Below are 18,783 nucleotides of genomic sequence, written 5' to 3'. Positions count from 1 at the left end.
CACCACGTTTAGCAAAGCTATTTTTGGATGCTGGATTTGTCTTTCTTGGTTGTTACCTTGTGTTTTTATATGGACTTTTTCTCACACACAGATGAAAGAAGGAAGAGATTTTGCTCCCCATTGAGCACAAACAGACATTTAACTTGGGGGGGGGGGGGGGGGGGCGCAGTGGCTGAGTGGTTAAGTGCTTGGCTTCCGAACCTGAGGTCCAGGGTTCTAATCTCGATGAAGACTGGGATTTTGAAATTCTGGATTTTTAGGGCTCCCCTGAATCCACCTAGCTCTAATGGGTACTGGCCACTTGGCACCCTGCTTGTTAACCGCTGGCCAAAGAAACAGATGACCTTAACATCATCTGCCCTATAGATCGCAAGGTATGAATGGGGAACTTTACTTTTTTTTATATGTGACCCTATTATGGTGTTTGTATTTTGGTAAAATTATAACAATATTCTATGCATCTAGACAATGTTTATCTTGTTCCACGTCTAGTACAGCGGTTCTCAACCTTTAAAGGTTGGCGAGCCCTTTTTTACAATCCCCAACTCTGCCCCGACCCCCTTCTCCCGGAACACACACACACAGCTCTAGAACAATAAACAAAAACAATCAATTTTTCGATGGTCTTTGGCGACCCCTGGCAAATTGTCAATCGACCCCCAAGGGGGGTCGCGATCCGCAGGTTGAGAACCCTTGGTCTAGTATGTTTTAAAAACACAGTTGGTCTATGAACAGCACTACAGAAAATTTAATTGTGTTTATATTATTCTATGTTCTATGAAGTATGCTTGATTCTAGGCTATAAAATGTTAAGATTTATTTATATTTTAAAAAAATCTATCCACTTTTCTTTATGTTTAGTTTAAATTGAGCTTTGACCTGTAAACATAACTCTTACTGACTTTATTACAGGGATTGTCGCCCACAGCAACGCCAAACAAAACGGCCAGCCTCCTCAGATCATCAGTGTGTCCAAGTCCCCGAGCCACTCCCGCAGCCCCAGCAATGCCAGCATCGCCAACTCTGGCACTCTGGATGGGCAAAAACCTTCCAACAGATTTGAGAACTTTGTGATAGGAGTCCATCGCAAGATGGTCAGTGCCAACCAGCTTTCTGACATTATGTTCATAACTTTTTTAAAATTTTGGTTGAACATAAATTTTATCTTCGCATTCCAATGGAAGGGAAACTAAAAATTTTTTTTTCTTGACTTTTGTTGAGACCTCTGACTGAAGCATCATGTCTGTCAAATTCGTGCCTAGATTGGTGTTTGAGTTTTTCGCTTGTAATGTTGATCACATTAAAAAGTGAACTCTCTAAAAAAAAAATGGTCATTAATAAAAACAAATGAGAATCAGAAATTACTTTCTTCATGGTTGTCATAGGGTTTGATTTAATTGAACTTGTGTGTGCTTTTGTAGAAGAAAGTAATTTTGAAGTCTATAAAGACATAAATGGCAGTCTGGTCAGGTGGTATGCGATTTGGACTGTCTTCACAATGGTCTGGGGATTGAACCCTGCCCATTTCCAGCCCCTGCTGTCCTGAACCATCGGTTAGGATATAATAATGATCATTTTTTTAACAACCTTCTCAAACTTATCTTCTAAACCAAAAATAAAGTAAATTATTGTACACTCCATGTAGAACTATTTAAAATTGATACTTAATATTTCTAATTGTTTCATTTATTTTCAGGTTTGATCTGCTGCTTACTTTTTATCTCCTTGACCTAACGACCTTCTCTTTATTTCCTCAGAACTTGATGGACGTTTTCTTTCTGTCGTCCCAGAAGTCACGGCCAAGTTTATTTGGTACACCTATTATTATACCCTGTACAGAGACAACCACCAACCAGGAACTGTACCAGTTTGTGTGGGTCCAGATCTCCCGCATGGTCAGTCCACTCCCGCCGTCAGAATTGAAAGTAACCAATCATGCTCAAGACTGGTAATCTCAAATGTTTTATCTTTCAGTATTTCTATTTTTCATTTACTCCTTTGTCATTTATCTAGCAACAGTTTTGGAAACCCAGCAACAGTTTTAGGAAACCCAGTAAAAGTTTTGGAAATCCAGCAACAGTTTTGGAAACCCAACAACAATTTTAGGAAAACCAGCAACAGTTTTAGGAAACCCAGTAAAAGTTTTGGAAACCCAGCAACAGTTTTAGGAAACCCAGTAACAGTTTTGGAAACCCAGTAAAAGTTTTGGAAACCCAGCAACAGTTTTGGAAACCCAACAACAATTTTAGGAAAACCAGCAACAGTTTTGGAAACCCAACAACAGTTATGGAAACCCAGCAACAGTTTTGGAAACCTAACAATTTTAGGAAAACCAGCATCAGTTTGGAAACCCAGCAGCAGTTTCTTTAAAAACCATATTATCTTCTTAAAAAAACTTGACCTTCATTAAAGTGTTATGTCTTATGTTTTAACCCTCTTATTATTGTAGTTAAATTGTATTTGGTTCGAGTTTCAATAGACCTCTCATTGCTCCCTATCTCTATCCTTCTTTGTCTCAGTGTATCCTATTCTCATGAGTTCCCTCTTGCTTTGCAGTGACGACAGCCTCGGCTATGAGTATCCATTTCTGCTGAAAGAGGTCTTAAAGGACGGTTTCCTTTGTCACAGATGCCCATGGTACAGGTAAGGCTGAGAGTGGTCAGTTGATGTTATGGTCGTAGGATCATTCATATTTTGTAATATGGTAATACTGGCATCGAGCATGAATCAGAAGTCTAAATGTTTGGATCAAATAGAGATACAGAAATATTTACGCCTGAGTGTTTCATTTTTAGTAATGAATGAATTGTCAACTATTTGTACAAGTTTGTTCTGTTAATTTTTCAACCTCTGACATGTTTTGTTACCATCCCATGTGTTGTTACAGTCTCTCTTGTTTTGTTACAGTCTGTCTTGTTTTGTTACAGTCTCTCTGGTTCTGTTATAGTCCCATCCATTGTTACACTCCCATAAATGTTACAGTCCCATGAATTGTTAAAGTCTCTCGTGTATTTTTACAGTCTCTCTTGTTTTGTTACAGTCTCTCTTGTTTTGTTACAGTGTGTCTTGTTTTGTTACGGTCTCTCTTGTTTTGTTATAGTCCCATCCATTGTTACACTCCTACAAATGTTACAGTCCCATGAATTGTTAAAGTCTCTCGTGTATTTTTACAGTCTCTCTTGTTTTGTTACAGTCTCTCTTGTTTTGTTACAGTGTGTCTTGTTTTGTTATGGTCTCTCTTGTTTTGTTATAGTCCCATCCATTGTTACACTCCTACAAATGTTACAGTCCCATGAATTGTTAAAGTCTCTCGTGTATTTTTACAGTCTCTCTTGTTTTGTTACAGTCTCTCTTGTTTTGTTATAGTCCCATCCATTGTTACACTCCCACAAATGTCTCTCATGTATTTTTAAAGTCTCTCATGTTTTGTTACAGTCTCATGTACACATTGTTACATTTCCACACTATATTTTGCGACTCTGTCTCTCTGTCTCATGTATTTTTAAAGTCTCTCATGTTTTGTAACAGTCTCATGTACACATTGTTACATTCCCACACTATATTTTGCAACTCTGTCTCTCTTCCTGAAGGTTTTGCCGAGGCTGTAAGGTGGAGTGCAATAACCAGCTGTATGGGAAAGGAAGCGCGTTCCTAGCCATAGACTGGGAGGCCACGGCCTTACACCTGCGCTATCAAAGTACTCAGGAAAAGGTAATACTGGTCTCTCATTTTGGGTTTTTATTTCTTTTAGTTCACAGACCTCTATATTTTTAAGTAGATCTCCATTTCTATTCAGCTGTGGTGTGGTGCTGGTTTCTCATTTTGGGTTTTTATTTCTTTTAGTTCACAGACCTCTATATTTTTAAGTAGATCTCCATTTCTATTCAGCTGTGGTGTGGTGCTGGTTTCTCATTTTGGGTTTTTATTTCTTTTAGTTCACAGACCTCTATATTTTTAAGTAGATCTCCATTTCTATTCAGCTGTGGTGTGGTGCTGGTTTCTCATTTTTGTGTTTTTATTTCTTTAGTTCACAAGTGTAAAGTAGACCTCTATATTTTTAAGTAGATCTCCATTTCTATTCAGCTGTGGTGTGGTACTGGTTTCTCATTTTGGGTTTTTATTTCTTTAGTTCACAAGTGTAAAGTCGACCTCTATATTTTTAAGTAGAGTAGATCTCCATTTCTATTCAGCTGTGGTGTGGTACTGGTTTCTCATTTTTGTGTTTTTATTTCTTTAGTTCACAAGTGTAAAGTAGACTTCTATATTTTTAAGTAGAGTAGATCTCCATTTCTATTCAGCTGTGGTGTGGTGCTGGTTGGGCGGTATGTAACTTCCATCCGTGGAAAAATTTTTAGTCTGTTCAAAATGTGTGTGGCCCCACCACATCAATATATTGTTACGATCTCTCCTACTATCCAGGCTCTCTGCAAACTGCACCACACGACACAACGAACAAAGAACCTCACAACTCAGGGCTCCAAAGTTTCAGTTTACAGTTTAATTTCAGATACATCACAAATACTGTACAGCTGGCAACAACATTAACACTGACTGTAAAAAACATTGCTTCTGTTACGGACTGACCTCACACACTGTGCTGGTTCTGACTTCGTCTCCTACTGGTCACATTGCGGGGTATTGTGAAGTGTCTTGACTCTTAACACACTCGCTCTTACATCAGGTCCCTATAGGCCTTCTAGAATCGAATGGAACGTTGCTTGACCTCTGGTTGATCACATTCACCATGACTTGCGTGCGTAATATTCACAACACGGGTCTTTGCCGAACTGGCATGTACTGTCACTCGTTACAGTTGACCGCTCGTCTAGCGCTTGACCTGGGGCAATTTGCGTAGTCTAAAAAACAAACACAGCACTACCCCCATCTGTCTCACCACCAGGTTTATAACAATATTGATCATTATTTAATATTTTGATGAATATATTATCAGACTCATCTTCCAATGCCAAGAAATATGAACAGAATGGAATGAAAAAGAGAATATCTCAATACTTTATTTGAACTATTGTTTCTTGTGATGTAGCTCCTTCTTATGGCCATTTATAAGATTTTTTATTTATTTTGATGTACTAGAATAGAGTTTTAAGGGTTAATATCCCAGTTTTTAGACTTGACAGTTATCTATTAGATCTTGAAATGTTTTTAAAATTTTTTTTGTCGTTTTTAAGATGATGCACAAATTTTATTAAAAAAATAGTATAGAGGTTTTAGATATGTGAGACATTTTGTTCACTTGTATTTGATATAGAGTAGTAGTATTAGTATTATTAAATTGTTTTTATACTGGACATTTTTCATGATTATAGCATGCTCTTTGTGCTACAGTCTTTTTTGGACCAGCGGGGGTAGGGGGTATCTGGGAGGTTTTCCATGCCGCCTTTAGACGCTCAGCAAACACAACTCCCCTCAAGTCTGGATTGGAACTCGAGCCTCCTTGTTAGGTGGCGAAGTTATTTTGTTCTCTCAACCAGACATTCCATATAAACTTCACATTTTACTTTGAAAGTGTCTTTAAATTTAACACCAAAATGAACACCACAATGCACAAAGATGGCCTTGCTGACCTTGCTTCTTAGAAAGTTTCAAATATCCGGAGCTAGTGGTGTTTGCTTTAATACATAAGAATCAATAGACATTAAAAAAAAAAAAACTTTCAGTAATATGAACATTTCTTAATTTTGATAGTAAAGGTGAACATCGTTCTCTCCCTTATTTCTCTCAACATTGTTCTCTCCCTTAGTTCTCTGAAGAGCACGAAAGTGTGGCCCAGTCTAGACAGAAGCAGACGGAACCCATCGACCTTGACACCTGTCTGCAGGCGTTCACCAAGTGGGAGGAGCTGGACGAGGATGAGCTGTATTACTGCTCCAAGTGTAAGAAGCATTGCCTGGCTGCTAAAAAGTTGGACATTTGGCGGCTGCCGCCAATATTGGTCAGTTTGTTGTGGTGTTCAGTCCTTTTGAGTTTTCATTCTTTACTTTTGATCCGAAATGTTTTCAATTTAATTTCTTATAATTGTTGGGGACATAATTGACTTGATCTGTTTATGGAACAAATTGAAATGATATTTTTTTTTCTTCTTCAGTTGCGTTTGTATATAGCATCTCACTGCCATCTAAGCTAGGTTCTTTTTTTTTTGGATATGGGGGGTAAGGGGTATCTGGGAGAAGATTTCCATGCTGCCTTTAGCAAACCATAAGCAAGGTTTCAAATTGGAGCCTCATTGATAGGTAGTTAAGTGATTTATACCACCAGCCCTGAATTTTACAATCAGTGTAATTTGTGTTCATCTAACTGATTTGTTTCACTAATTTGAGTATTTTAGCAATAAATCTAATTTTTATTGGTTTTTGATGATTGAAAAACACATTTTGTAAAGTAAGTGTGTGTTTTGGTAAAATAATGTTGTTGTTGTTTGTATTAATATTACACTTTAATCTTCTGTACAGACAATATATTAAGCGAATTTAAAAGATTTTTTAAAAATTGTACATATAATTTTATTCAGAATTAACTCTTTCTCTCCGTAATTATTTACCACATTCTGGTGGAATCAAGGTTGGTATCGTCAGTTAGGAGAGAAGGAGTTAATTATATTTTTCTTGAAGCTTATAATAATGTTTAATAATTTAATAGTCGGCCTGATGATGAAAGTTAATATAACTTATTTCCTCACCTGCTTTGCAGATTATCAATCTAAAGAGATTCCAATATCTTAATGGACGCTGGGTCAAGTCACACAAGATTGTCAACTTTCCACTACAAGGGTTTGACCCTGCCGCCTACCTAGCTCCGAGGGAACCTGCAGAAGACACAGCCAAAAGTGCTGTCAGCAAAGATATAACTGCACCTGTCATTCCATCCAGCACAGCCTATACTGCTAGCTCCACCCACCAAGCCAGCACCGCCTACTCTGCTAGCTCCACCCACCAAGCCAGCACCGCCTACTCTGCTAGCTCCACCCACCAAGCCAGCACTGCCTACACTGCCAGCTCCACCCACCAAGCCAGCACCGCCTACTCCTCAAGCCCAGCCCACTCGGCTAGTGTGTCCCACCCTGTAAATTACTCACAGACTCAAACTATGGCAGACAAACCTTGTGATAACCATATCAAAGAAAACGGTCACAGCGGAGGTGGAGACGGTAGCAGCGTACCGGTGACCAGTCGGTCCCCTCCTAGAGGTAGACCTACCACGACCATGAGCAGCCTCGATGCAGTCAACTGTAGCTTATCCAAGTCCATCTCTGGACAGGTGACGGCACTGACCACGTCCAACTATTACAGGGAGGTAAGAAAAGAGTTTACATCAAATTTTATTTAAAACATCCACAACCAAATCTACATACTCAAAGACAAGTTTAAATGTTTGCAACTATTACAGGGAGGTAAGAATAGAGTCTACATCAAATTTTATTTAAAATATCCACAACCAAATCTACATACTCAAAGACTTTAAATGTTTGCAACTATTATAGGGAGGTAATAAGTGAGTTTTCATCAAATTTTATTTAAAACATCCACAACCAAATCTACATACTCAAAGACAAGTTTAAATGTTATCCAAAACCTTGTTGTCTTCGAGTTTCACAATCAGTGTGAACTCCCCAGGACAGAACTAAATGATAGGTCAGTCTGCCCTCATGCACCGCTGCATTTTATCATCTCCAAGTACAACTCTGTCAAAAAAAAATAAAAATGTACAAATCAAACAGATCATCTAAAGCCACTACAATAATAAATTGTATTTAAAAATAATTCTGAGAAACATTAATAAAACTGACTCAAGAATTTCATCCAGAAATCAAGTGCTCTACCATTCAGTTTCAGAGATGTCAGTATTTAAATTAATTGTATTTTAGTTGCTATTCTCAATGTTGAATACTTATAGATCTTGTTCTTGGTAGAAACTTTTTTTTTACATGTATCAATTTGGAAGTCTATGGATTGAGTACAGTACATAGAAACTAATAAAATTGAATAGGCCGAGTAGCTATCTGCATATTTTTTGGCATTTTATTGTAAGGAATCTTTTTGTATTGTGGTTTTTTACTGACAGATGGACCACTGAAGTTTTTACTAAGCTCTTAACTGAAAATGCAATGGCCTCTTGACTGGAAATGCAATGACCTCTTGACTGAAAATGCATTGACCTCTTGACTGAAAATGCAATGACCTCTTGACTGAAAATGCAATGACCTCTTGACTGAAAACATTCTCAGGGAGAAGAAAATATGTTTTTTTTATCATAAGACCTAAAAAAAAGATCGAGAAGGTGAATTAGGTTTTAAAGGAAGTCAGGATGCACTAAGAAGTATCCGCAGGATTGTTAGGGTTAGGGTTAGGGTTAGGATATAATAATCTTCAATTCTGAGGAGATTTCTGAAACATGTCAAACAAACAAAAGAATGTGTTGTTGTTATTTTTATGCTGTAATGATTTCTGTATGTCCTCCTTGCATCACTTGCTCATTATCCACTTCAGAATGGTCCTGAGGATAATGTTATAACCCCGCGGTCAGTAGGACAGTCAGCAGCCAAGATGGCCAACGGCTCAGCTAAATCTGTTATTGGTTCACGTGCAATAGGTAAGTCGTAATATTGGATTGCTGCTAAATGGCACCATGTATTGGTCATTTCGTCTGTTTATGTCATGCTAGTGGTTAGTTTATTTCATGCCTCTAGAATGCCCTGTTTAAAATAGTTCTTTTCAAATATTTCTGTAGAAGAAAGACTTGAGGAGTTTGATAAAGAAGATTATACAAATGTCCGCTATCAGCTGTATGCCATGTCGGTGAGTTGTTGAATTAGGTCACTAGGTTTATCATTGACGATTAAGAGCAAAAAAAAAGTAAGGTTTACTAAAATCTGATATTTAGTAAAACCATATAATATATTAAGGCCTACCTTTTCAAAATTGTATTAGATTAGTTGAACATTTTAACTTATGTGAAGTAAAAAATATCTTTTTTTTTTCTCTTAAGTTCTAAATTGGCTTGATTATTTACTAAAATGAGGCTTTAATAATCTCTCATTAAAACTTCTGTTTTAAATTTAGGCTATGATTATTGCTTGACTTCAATTTTTGTTAAATAATCAATTTAAAAATAGCTTTTAAGTTTACTTTGTGCTTTTATCGTTTGACTATCTGGGTTTATCCCCAGTCTCTGAGAGTCTTATTTAAGTTTATTTTGTGCTTGAAGTATTTGACTGGGTTTTTTTTGGTCTCTCCCCAGTGTCACACTGGCATATTAGGAGGCGGCCATTATGTGGCTTATGCTAAAAATTCCAATGACTGTTGGTACTGTTATAATGACAGCAGTTGTAAGGTGAGATATACAATTTGTTTTGTCGAGTTTTTCACAGTTTCAGTTATTTTATCACTTTTTTTTCAACTCATTCATTATTTTCTATATTTAGATGTTTATTATATCAACTCACTCTGTCTGTCTGTCTGGTCAAAAGTTTGTACACATTGTTCTCCCACACCCAATCTCGGATCAAGCTAACATTTTGTACAATTATTTCTTTTACCTGACAACACAAGAATAAAAAAAAATAATTAATCATCAGTTAATTAATTGTTGCTAAATAATTATTTTGTTTGGTATCTCAAACAAGGGAAAGAATTTGTACTTGACTGAAGGGGTGGTAAAAGCTGAATTAGTCCCCTTTATACATGGTTGTCTGAGTCTTAGTGAACACAACATGAAAACTAGGACAGGACTTTAGAAACCATAGATAACTATACAGTCTTCCATGTTCATAAGCGCTCCACTAGCTGAGTGGTTAACGTGTTTGCGAAGTCCAAGAAGACTGAGCTATGAGTTTGAATTCAAGTAGTTCCCCTCCCCCCTTTTTTTTAATTTTTATAAATGCCTTTTTATTGTTACGTCTAGATCTATTACAAATTTAATTGCATGACACATCCAAACTAATTGATACAAGTACGCTTATTCATAAGCTTTATTTTATTTTAAAAAAGTATTTTTTTTGTTTGTTTGTATCTACTCAAGCAAAACTATAAAAATGTATCTAACATTCATATGAAGATGAAGAAATATTTGATATTGAAAAACAGGACTTTACCTTTTTCTACAACATATAAGAAAAAAAGAACTCTACACATATTAAGACTGCTTGTATCATTTAATTAGTAAACACATGAGCTGCTATTTAATATGAATTGGACGGCCGCCTGGTGTTGTGGTATGAACTTCAAGATATTCTTTCAATGCTCCTGAGTGCAAACCCCGTCCATTTCCAACCTCTGCTACTCTGAAAAAAAAAAAGTTTTGTCTAGGATTTAATAATCTTTATTTCTGACATAAGTTATTTAATCGAGCTCACTAAACTGTGTGTGTGTTTCTCTGCCTATCTTTTTGCTATGAGTTGTGATTTGTGTTTTAACATGAATATATTTTTGTATTTAATTTGGTAACCAAGTGCTTGACTACAACTAGACCCCAAGTTGAGATAAATTAAGAATTAAGTTTAAATGCAGTATAATTGAGAATCCATTGGAGATACATTGTAGATACATAGATACATGTAGATACAGGATGTAAAGCTAACCTACTTAATAAGAGTATCATTTGGTCAAGTCATTGACCAATTGTGGTCATTTCTCCCAGCTTATGTCATTCATTCTAAAGCTGGTTTGGTCTCTAGATGTCCTAAAATCCTGAATGATAATCCCAAACCATGACAGTATTGTAAACTTAGATTCTTCGGTTTTAAATATAGAATGATGTTTTCTGTTGTTTTTTTCCAGGAAGTTCCTGAGCATCAACTGGACAAGAACTCTGCCTACATTCTTTTCTATGAAAGGGAGGGGGTGGACTTTAGCCACTTCATGCCGGACACAACTGGACGTGAGCCAGACATGTCAGAGATTGATGACGAGTTCGAGAATGACTTTAAGAAGATGTGTCTACTGCAGTAAAACTTTAGATCAACTCCTGACTGCCTATTTATTCTAGGATTCAAAATGTATATATATGGACTTTGATCATGTGACCAGAGATTACATGATGTTATTTATAGCATAACAGGATTACTTCCTGGAAAGTCATGTGATGTGTTTTTTTAAACAGGAAGACTTGGGACATTGAACTGACACCAAAAGTTGTGATTATTTTATTTCTATTTTGTCTTAAAGATGTGATTTTGTTTCAAATATTGTCCAAGAAAAAAAAGGTTTTGTTACTATAAAATGTCTAGGATCATCTCCCTTTACCTTGTTGATATCTGCTCAGTTCTGTAATAAGGATTTAAGTTTCCTTGTATATAATCATTTGGATCACAACATTCCGACTACTGTCACATGTTGGTGAAGGCCACCAATGTTAACACAGAAAGATATTGTGCAACAGTGACCAGTAGTGGACAAGAATAGACTGACCAGTAGTGGACAAAGAATAGACTGACCAGTAGTGGACAAAGATTGACATTGTTTGGTTTTTGTTCTTAAAACTGCCTGTGTGGACAAACACAAAATCGTTGAGCCATTGTTTAAGTTTGTTCAGTCTAACATATGGTATCATTTTAAAATCAAACTTTACTCTGAATTCTGTTGTTGTTTTTTTTTAACGTTTTATTTTTTGTTGCTAACACTGCAATTTAGAAACACATACAATATATCCAATATACACATAGCTAGCTGTTGTGTAATAAACTATATTCCCATGCAGTGTTAAACATTCAATTGTTTGTTATGAATATAATGGACACCCTTTAGTGCACTATGTTAACATAGTAACAAATGTTTAAATTTTGTGACAGGAATGAACGGCTTTCAAAAGAATTTAGTTTTAGTATGGAGTCATGCTGGCATCTAGTGTGGGTTTTGATAGAAGAAGAAGAATGTTTGAGGAACTGGTTTAGTTTGTACTGGCTCACAAGTTGAGTCATTGGTTTAGTTTGTACTGGCTCGCAAGTTGAGGAATTGGTTTAGTTTGTACTGGCTCGCAAGTTGAGTCATTGGTTTAGTTTGTACTGGCTCGCAAGTTGAGGAATTGGTTTAGTTTGTACTGGCTCACAAGTTGAGTCATTGGTTTAGTTTGTACTGGCTCGCAAGTTGAATGACTCAGTCAGAAAGGCTTCATTTCAACAGGTGTTTATTATCGTCTCAATTTGATATATATATATATATATATTCTCTACCGACTGTGTCAAATGAAGTTTGTCTTCTATCATATAATGTTGTGGATGAAGTCAGTGAGCTATGAACTTTGACCTCGGAATGGACAATGTCCGTTTCAAGAATTATCTCCCTTACCTCTGACATAATGTGCGTGTGTGTATTTTTTTTCCCTTACCCACCCCTGCCTACTGTATGATTTTTTTTTTATGGTGAAGATGGTGTCAAGTTGACCCGAGTAGAAGTTAGTGAAATGAAATGAATGGATCTCCGCAAAATGTATTTTTGAGAGACTATTAGAAGGCCGAGGCAGTCCTATCACTTGACTTTGTTAGTTCTGTCTTCACCAGAGTTTTGTAACAAATAGATTGAGATTGTAACACTATTACATTTAATTAAAAGTTTTTTGTTTTTAATTCAGGTCATTAAAATGTCAAGAGGTACTTTCTGAGGTTTCACTGACTCTCTATGTTACTTCTCTCTTGGCATTTTACACCTTAAGGGACAATCTTTTCCTTTTGCAACTTCTTGTGTGACTAAAGAGGCCAATCTTTGATACACAGCTGCGGTCACAGGTTGGACATCTGTAATCACCAGGCACCGTTGTATTTTCACTTTTCTTTCTACTACTGTTGTTTTTGGCATCTGCAACCCTTCCTTTAAGCTCGCTGTCCATGTGGATCTATCCAGTGCTACTTTTTATAATATTGTATCGAAGTTACACTTTACACTTAGGTAGCAGGAGCTGTAACCTTCCAATGTAGCATTGAAATGACCTTATTCTTGACACTTTCTATAGACATCCAACACAGGTGTGTACCTGCAGACATCCCACTCAGGTTAGTGCCTGCAGACATGCAACACAGGTGTGTACCTGCAGACATCCCACTCAGGTTTGTGCCTGCAGACATGCAACACAGGTGTGTACCTGCAGACATGCAACACAAGTGTGTGCCTGCAGGCATCCCACACAGGTGTGTACCTGCAGACATCCCACACAGGTTTGTGCCTGCAGGTATCCCACACAGGTGTGTACCTGCAGACATCCCACTCAGGTGTGTGCCTGCAGGCATCCCACACAGGTGTGTGCCTGCAGACATTTCTACTCAGCTTTGTTCACTGGTGCTCATGCTAGAAAGTTTGTGCTTATGTTTAATTTGGAGAACACACCCTCTGTTCATGTTGTGTTCTGCTATTGAGAGTTTTGTTTGTTTTTTTTTAGTTGATTTTTTAAAAACTTCTTTGTGCACATCTTTCATCCTTATAACAGAGTCGGTGCACTTCAGTCCAATCTCTTATGAACCAGTAGCGGGAGGGGGGAGAGAAGGTTTCCCTGGCTGGCATTCAGCAAACACATCTGTTTGAGTTGAGGTTTGGACTGACATTCTCTTGATAGAAATCTAAGTGGTTCGTGCTTCTGTCACACATCCCTTGGTAACGTGGTTTCATTTAATGGACCTCATTCACCAATCGTAAACAAACAACATTTAGTCACGTGATCTTATTGATAAAACAATGGAAAAAAACTGTCACGTACATCATGAATTAAACATGAGATCGTAAATTATATAGAAGAGATATAGCACCTCGTGGCTAAAGAGATCGTAAATTATATAGAAGAGATAGAGCACCACGTGGCTAAATGTTGTTTGTTTACGGTTGGTGAATGAGGTCCCTTTAGGTCAAGGCTGGACAAATTTTAGGCCTTTAGCAGTAGGGACAACATTTGGTTTACAATATAAAAAAAAAAATGTAGACTTTAATTTATCACTTTAGCCAATGATAATAGACTGAAAGTGGATGCTTCAACCAATGGTAGTAAACTTTAATTTATCACTTCAGCCAATGACAATAGAAAGTGAATGCTTCAACCAATGGTAGTAAACTTTACTTTATTATTTCAGCCAATGGTGTGGCTAATTTTGTTTGGTGGGCCAGGTAATTAAATAAAGTATTTGGGTCACATGATGCTAATGTAAACTTTGCTATCAGGCAATGTTGTCTGTAAGATATGGAAAAAAAGTATTACCAATGAATGTGATACCTACAAGTTCATCTGATGTTCAGTGCTACAAGAAAACATTTTGTTCAGATTGTTGAATGAGTTTTTGAAGCAGGCTTGGTTGTGCTTGTGATTATCTGTTTTTTTTTGTTTTTTTAATGAAAGTCTTTTTGCAACATTGAACTTGAGCATTATGTTTTGTTTCGATACTTTTTACTGACATGATTTTTTAAAATTTATATTTGTAATTACAATGTCTTGTATTGGAGCAGATTTGAAAGGTTTTAAAAAGAGGCAAAGGTTTGAATGTATTTGGTTTGCCAACGGAATGGTCTCCCTTTCGCTTGTTGACCACTTTCATAATTAACGGGTTTTCATTGGTGAAAAAATGTTTTGTAATGAGGTTGTTGTATGTGCATAAATTTGTAAACTAGGTGTGCACTTAATTAAGTTGTAGATGCAGCTTTGCTAGTTTCAATGTGAAGGCGATAGAAATGTCTGAATGCAGCTAAGCAAAAACAACTTAAAACTGATTTAGTTAAGCAAGGGGAAGTAATCTGTTTTGTTGAACTTTACATCTTATATATAAACAGATTTCATATGTGCTTATACGGACCTGAGGTTTTAAAATTCCCTTGACAGTCTTTGAAAGCTGCAGTGTAGGCCATGTGCTGCTTGGAATGGCTGTTCTCTCTTCATGAAATGCTGTTTTGAGCAGTCAAAACTTGATCAGTGATTAAACAATGTACATCTATATGGGTCAGTGTGCAAAAATCTTTATTCCATTATCCTTTGCCCTAACTTACCACATCTCAATCAAATTCAAACGTCAATCAACTCAAGATGGCTGTGTGTTTACAATCTATCTTTCAGACACCTCGCCTCTAACCATCACAACAGTCAACCTGCTCTGTGAAAGTTTGTTTCATGGGAGAAAACTCTCAGAGAAAATAAATTACCTGAATCAGTAACAAAGAGTTATGTAGCTTTGTTGTGTATATACGACACTGAAATGTTTCATGATCAAACTACTGAAGTAGTCTCAGAACTGAAATGTGATAACTTATAGAATGAAGATAGAGATTAGTTAAAAAAAAAAAAACTTTCTAAGCAGACGGAGGTTAAAAATGTTTGAATTATTGAATAATGTTTAGCATAATTACATGCATATATATTTATACCTTTTCAGGTAATTAGAAAATTAAAAAAACAACTAATTGGATACTTTCTTTTCCATTGCCTAGTGTCCCCCCCCCCCCCCCCCACACACACCTATAATGTAAAAATGCATTTGTAAAGACTTTATCTTAGACTTTTATTTACAAAGAGAAAAGAACATTTAGTGACACTATGATGGAAAATGCTGACTCAGTAAAAATTTCTTTTGTTTTAACTAGACTCATCCAGCGTGGTCTCTTACCTTGATCTCTCTCGCAGTCTTGCCCTTGAAAATAAACTTTTTTTTTCAGGTTGTATATTATGGTGTAGCTTTTTTTTTTGAGAAGGGGGGTGGCTGAGTGGTTAAGTGCTTGACTTCCGAACCTTGGGTCCTGGGTTCAAATCTCAGTTTAGACTTAGATTTTAAATTTCTGGATTTTTAGGGCGTCTCTGAGTCCACCCAACTCTAATGAGCACCTGACTTTAGTGGATGGAAAGTAAAGGCAGTTGGCCATTGTGCTGGCCGTATAACACCCTGCCAAACAAACTTCAACTGCCCAATAGATCGCAAGGTCTGAAAGGGGAACTTTTATTTTTGTTATTTCAAACAAGAGCATTGTTTGTTTGTCCCAGGAGCGCCCAAGTCTCAGGTCATAACCTTCAAGAAGTAAGGTGAAAAACTCCCCCATAGCTCTTTTGTTCTACAGCGGAGTCCTGATAGTCCAAACTAATTGGCACCGCATCCATTTCAGATTGACAATTATTTCGAATTAAGCAAAATTATGACTAAAATAAACATAATTATGACATACAATGTGTAATGACTTAAACTGGTCCAGGATCTAGTGATAAACAGAGTTATCTTATTTCCTGTCCCGGACACCACGTCTGTGTGTGAAGTGCGTGAGAGTCAAAGTAGCTTTCTATAAACTGTATCAGAGTTTAAAACACCAGTATCATGCTGTTGCAGCCACGTAATTTATCGCACATCACCAAATAATATTAACAAACCGAATATAACATTGTTCTATTATAATGTCTATCTATGAAACATACATCTATTTTTTAGTACATAATAGACTTAGTCACTGTTGTTACTTAATTGTTTTTACTCCTAAAAATATCCTCATTTCAGTTTCTGATCGAGCAGACTTTTAGATTACTGTGAAGTTTGAATTTTTCAGACTCTGTATTTTATTTACTCATTTAACAAAATTTTTTTGCAAATCATGTCTCTTTTGCTCAATTTCACCAGTTTTGGTTTCGTCAAAATAATCTGCCATGTAATGTATACTGTTGTTGGGCTTGAAAGAGTATCTTCGATGTTTGAGATGATGTCTGTGTTTGTGTATATATGATATTATAGCGCTGACTTTAGATTAGACAATATAAAAACTTGACACTATAATCTATTATCTATAATCAATTAGCATGAATGTACATACATAGGTATCTATTATATGAAAGGCCATGAGCCATTACATATGTTCATATCTGTATAGATAAGTATATAATAAATATAAATATGTCTGTGTATATTCATCTCTGTTTATATAATCCTCAAGATGTAAACACAATTTCAAAATATTGGATACAACTGTTTAAAATACTTTTCATTTTTTTTTCTATGTAGAAGCTTCATTTAACTATCTCTGCATTATTGAACATGTTCTGTCAAATTGTTGATCATGTTTTTGTGTTCTATTTGCTTTTCATAATGACCTCCTTTTTAAAAAAAATAACTGTTTGCATATATCAACACTGTGCTTAATTAAAACTTCCTACCCCAGCCAAGGGAAGCTACTCTTTCTGACATCTGCTGTGCTTGTAATCCTAAAGTACTGTAATCAAGTCAATTTTGTCAAGATTGAAAGTAAACTTTGTAATATAATCTGTGTTGCAAACCAGTTTTATAGCAAAACATTTTCTTATGTTCTAATTTGACAATTAAATTGAAGTGCCTAGGAGATTATTTATTTTATTTTTTTCTGTTTCAAGTCTCCCATCTCTTATCTGCTGTTGTGCTCATTCACCCAAGTCTTAGGTTTATTCTCACTTAAATCTCGGTTTATTCTCACTTAAATCTCGGTTTATTGGCTAGTCCACCTAAAAAGACTAGCTTGTTTATGCCCTCCATGTCTAAGTATTCTAAATACAATCTGTCACTGTAAACTTGGCGAGTCTTTTTACAGTTAAGGCAATGTCTTTGATTCTGACAAGTAAGGATGAGTGCAGTGTTTCTACTGATTAGTTAAGCGATACTTTTGTTTTTATGATGCGTAACATCCCTCCATCTTTGTGTGTACATTCCATGGCCAAACATCAATCCCATACTATGATACATCTTTATCTTTGCATTGTGGCTGCAGTTGACTAGTGACAGCAGCTACCCAGTGTTTGTCTTGGCTCTAGAATGCGCGCTAGGAAAGTTCATAGTTTCATATGTGACATACCAAATTTTCAATGATTGCCATTTCAGTATCAGGTAAGGCTTTACATGGAGTCGCAAGCCCCATGCCCAGCCCTTAACCTCACTCAGTGATGAGATAATCCAACTTGTCAAGCCAGCCTACTCCTGATGACAAAATTGGACCAAGTTGTCTTCTTGCCACTCAAATTTTAAACTTGAATATTTTCCTGTGCTGACTAGAAGGCTGCACTCTTTCCTTGATGTTGCATTTAGAAACCTAGATTTTCATTTTAAACCAAGCTGATGTATCACTGTAAGATGTCTGAGATCATTGGAGAACATGCCAGGTAAACAGTCAGTCTCCCATCCACTCTGTCTCCATCCTCAGTCCATTATGACCTACTAAGCTGTTTTCATATGTATGACTCCGAGCTAAATCTAATATTTTCCTGTTCAATGGCATGTGTACAATAGTTTATCAACAGAAGATAGTTTTGTTTTTTTTTAAAGTTGTTTTTTTTTTAAATTGTATTCAGATTTTTTTTAAATTTGATTTTCAGTTTTTCCTTTTTTTTAAATCTGTAACTAAAGAGAGATGTGTCAACTGTAAATAAAACGTATCTTGTCACACACACACTAGATGTGTGGACAGATCTCTGTGATGTCATTGATAATGTGAAGATATCCATGCTGAGAATTATCTGAACGATTTGTTTTGGTTCATTTGTGGTGTGCACTTGACTATATAAATAAATGCTATTTCATTGCTGCCAGCCGAGTTTATTTATTTTTTGTCTCCTCATTAAAAGAGCCCTTTCACTTTTTTCAGTCTACTTTATGATGTTGAGAATGATTTCAACATGAAACAGTTTCAGCCCATCCTTTCATTGCTTCGAACTATCTTTGTGCTGATTCAGATCTTTGGTCGAAGAATGAGCGCTAGAAAGTTTATAGTTTCATTATGTGACATACCAAATGTTCAATGATTGCCATTTCAGTATCAGGTAAGGCTTTACATGGAGTCGCAAGCCCCATGCCCAACCCTTACTCAG

General features: G+C 36.4%; 1 protein-coding gene across 2 annotated transcripts in view; it reads left to right on the top strand.

Moving 5' to 3' along the window:
• The window catches only part of LOC106078910 (ubiquitin carboxyl-terminal hydrolase 32-like), a 62,120-nt gene extending 43,619 nt beyond the window's left edge, over positions 1 to 18,501 (top strand). For both annotated transcript variants that reach the window (XM_056006031.1, XM_056006030.1), the window contains 10 exons: positions 913 to 1,094; positions 1,758 to 1,948; positions 2,557 to 2,643; positions 3,591 to 3,711; positions 5,762 to 5,953; positions 6,709 to 7,311; positions 8,505 to 8,607; positions 8,746 to 8,813; positions 9,256 to 9,348; positions 10,794 to 18,501. In XM_056006031.1, the coding sequence (XP_055862006.1) occupies positions 913 to 1,094; positions 1,758 to 1,948; positions 2,557 to 2,643; positions 3,591 to 3,711; positions 5,762 to 5,953; positions 6,709 to 7,311; positions 8,505 to 8,607; positions 8,746 to 8,813; positions 9,256 to 9,348; positions 10,794 to 10,964 (1,811 nt within the window). In that variant the 3' untranslated portion in view covers positions 10,965 to 18,501. The remainder of the gene's footprint in view (positions 1 to 912; positions 1,095 to 1,757; positions 1,949 to 2,556; positions 2,644 to 3,590; positions 3,712 to 5,761; positions 5,954 to 6,708; positions 7,312 to 8,504; positions 8,608 to 8,745; positions 8,814 to 9,255; positions 9,349 to 10,793) is intronic.
• Positions 18,502 to 18,783: the final 282 nt, after the last annotated feature.

This window comes from Biomphalaria glabrata, chromosome 12 (assembly GCF_947242115.1).
Source record: "Biomphalaria glabrata chromosome 12, xgBioGlab47.1, whole genome shotgun sequence".
In the NCBI taxonomy this organism is placed as follows: domain Eukaryota; kingdom Metazoa; phylum Mollusca; class Gastropoda; family Planorbidae; genus Biomphalaria; species Biomphalaria glabrata.
This window is presented reverse-complemented; position numbering and strand designations above follow the sequence as displayed.